This window comes from Anarrhichthys ocellatus, unplaced genomic scaffold (genome assembly GCF_004355925.1).
Source record: "Anarrhichthys ocellatus isolate YVR2014 unplaced genomic scaffold, GSC_Weel_1.0 scaffold22, whole genome shotgun sequence".
Lineage (NCBI taxonomy): Eukaryota > Metazoa > Chordata > Actinopteri > Perciformes > Anarhichadidae > Anarrhichthys > Anarrhichthys ocellatus.
Window position 1 is genome coordinate 52175 of NW_022280052.1, and position 1404 is coordinate 53578.

Genomic DNA, 1404 nt, shown 5'->3' on the forward strand with positions numbered 1-1404 from the left:
GTGTGTGTGTGTGTGTGTGTGTGTGTGTGTGTGTGTGTGTGTGTGTGAGAGTGTGTGTGTGTGTGTGTGAGGTACCACAATGAGCTAAGAAGATGACTTCCATTCTGTGTATCTTTTTCACACACATACACACACGCGTGCACAATTAGGTTTACAACACGTTGGCGCGCACATTCATGCGCACGCGCGAACTCTGGCGTCCTCGTTCCATCTTCATCCATCTCTCTCTCCCCTCCTCTCCCCCCCCCTTTCTCTCTCTCTCTCTCTCTCTCTCGCTCTCGCTCTCTCTACGGGGGATAGATGGGAGGAGACGCTCCTGCTGAATGTGTTTTCCCTGCAGCGGGGTTTACGGTAACGGAGAAGAAGAAGAAGGGCACCCGCTCCTCTCTCGCTCACGGATCCGTTCACCCGGTGTGATTTTCATCACCGCACACTGACCTTTCTCTTACCCGGAGTGCCCGCATCTTGGCATTTTTTTTTTTTACATGGAGGTGGAGCGAGGCATCTTGCAACGAAGAGATCTGACTGAAAACGTTGTGGAACCGACTTGGATTTAAACCGTACCGAGCGATCCTGACATGTGCTCACCTCCTCCGTTTTCTGGCCCCGGGGTTACTAAAGATGCTGCTGGTCGCGCGGGTACCTGTCCTGGTTTCACACCGGCTCGGTTCGCCCCGGTAGACTGATCCAGTCCGGTGCTGCGGTGTCCACGGGGGCAACCAGAGTGATTTAAGAAAAAATCAAATAAAAACGGATCCGCCACCAGCAGCTTGCCAGATGGATAACTACTCTACTCTACAACGTAAGGCATTGACTATACCTGCTGCAGTATTCGTCATTCAGTGTGTGTGTGTGTTATATCGACATGTAAGGAATCTGTGGTTCATCATCCTGACCGTATTGCATAAAATGACATTTTTTATTATCCAACATATCCTATAGATTTTCTGTCATACACTTGATTTTCTCCTGATTATAAATGTTTAATTAGGCTCATGCGACAAATAATGACATTAGTTAATATTTGCAACATCTCATTTCTCTACAGGCTATATATTATCATTTCGATTTTTTTTCCCACTTTCATTTCCATAAAAATGGTCCCTATACATCATTTCATAGACCCTCATCTAAGGGCCTCTCAAGCTCTGTGATGAGCTAATGAAACAGCCATGACTGCAGGAAGAGAGGGAGAGAGAGCGGGGAGTGCGTGTGCTTGTGCGTGTCTGTGCGTGTGTGAGTATGTAAGGATGGTATATGGTGCAGTGTCACATACCCCCCTGTCTTGACATGTAGCCCCCAGCTGTTCTGCTATGATAGCTTCATCCTATAATACATTATCACTCACACACACTCTCTCTCTCTCTCTCTCTCTCTCTCTCTCTCTCTCTCTCTCTCTCTCTC

At 47.6% G+C, this 1404-nt stretch overlaps 1 protein-coding gene across 4 annotated transcripts in view; it reads left to right on the plus strand.

The window, feature by feature from the left end:
- lrrc7 (leucine rich repeat containing 7) overlaps window positions 1–1404 on the plus strand; it is a 97827-nt gene that overhangs the window by 39532 nt on the left and 56891 nt on the right. For 2 of the 4 annotated variants that reach the window (XM_031859773.1, XM_031859777.1), the window contains one exon: window positions 301–802. The exons of the other annotated variants lie outside the window; for them this stretch is intronic. In XM_031859773.1, coding sequence (XP_031715633.1) covers window positions 778–802 — 25 coding nt within the window. In that variant the 5' untranslated portion in view covers window positions 301–777. Of the gene's footprint in view, window positions 1–300; window positions 803–1404 lie in introns of those variants that run through there. 4 annotated transcript variants of the gene reach the window in all.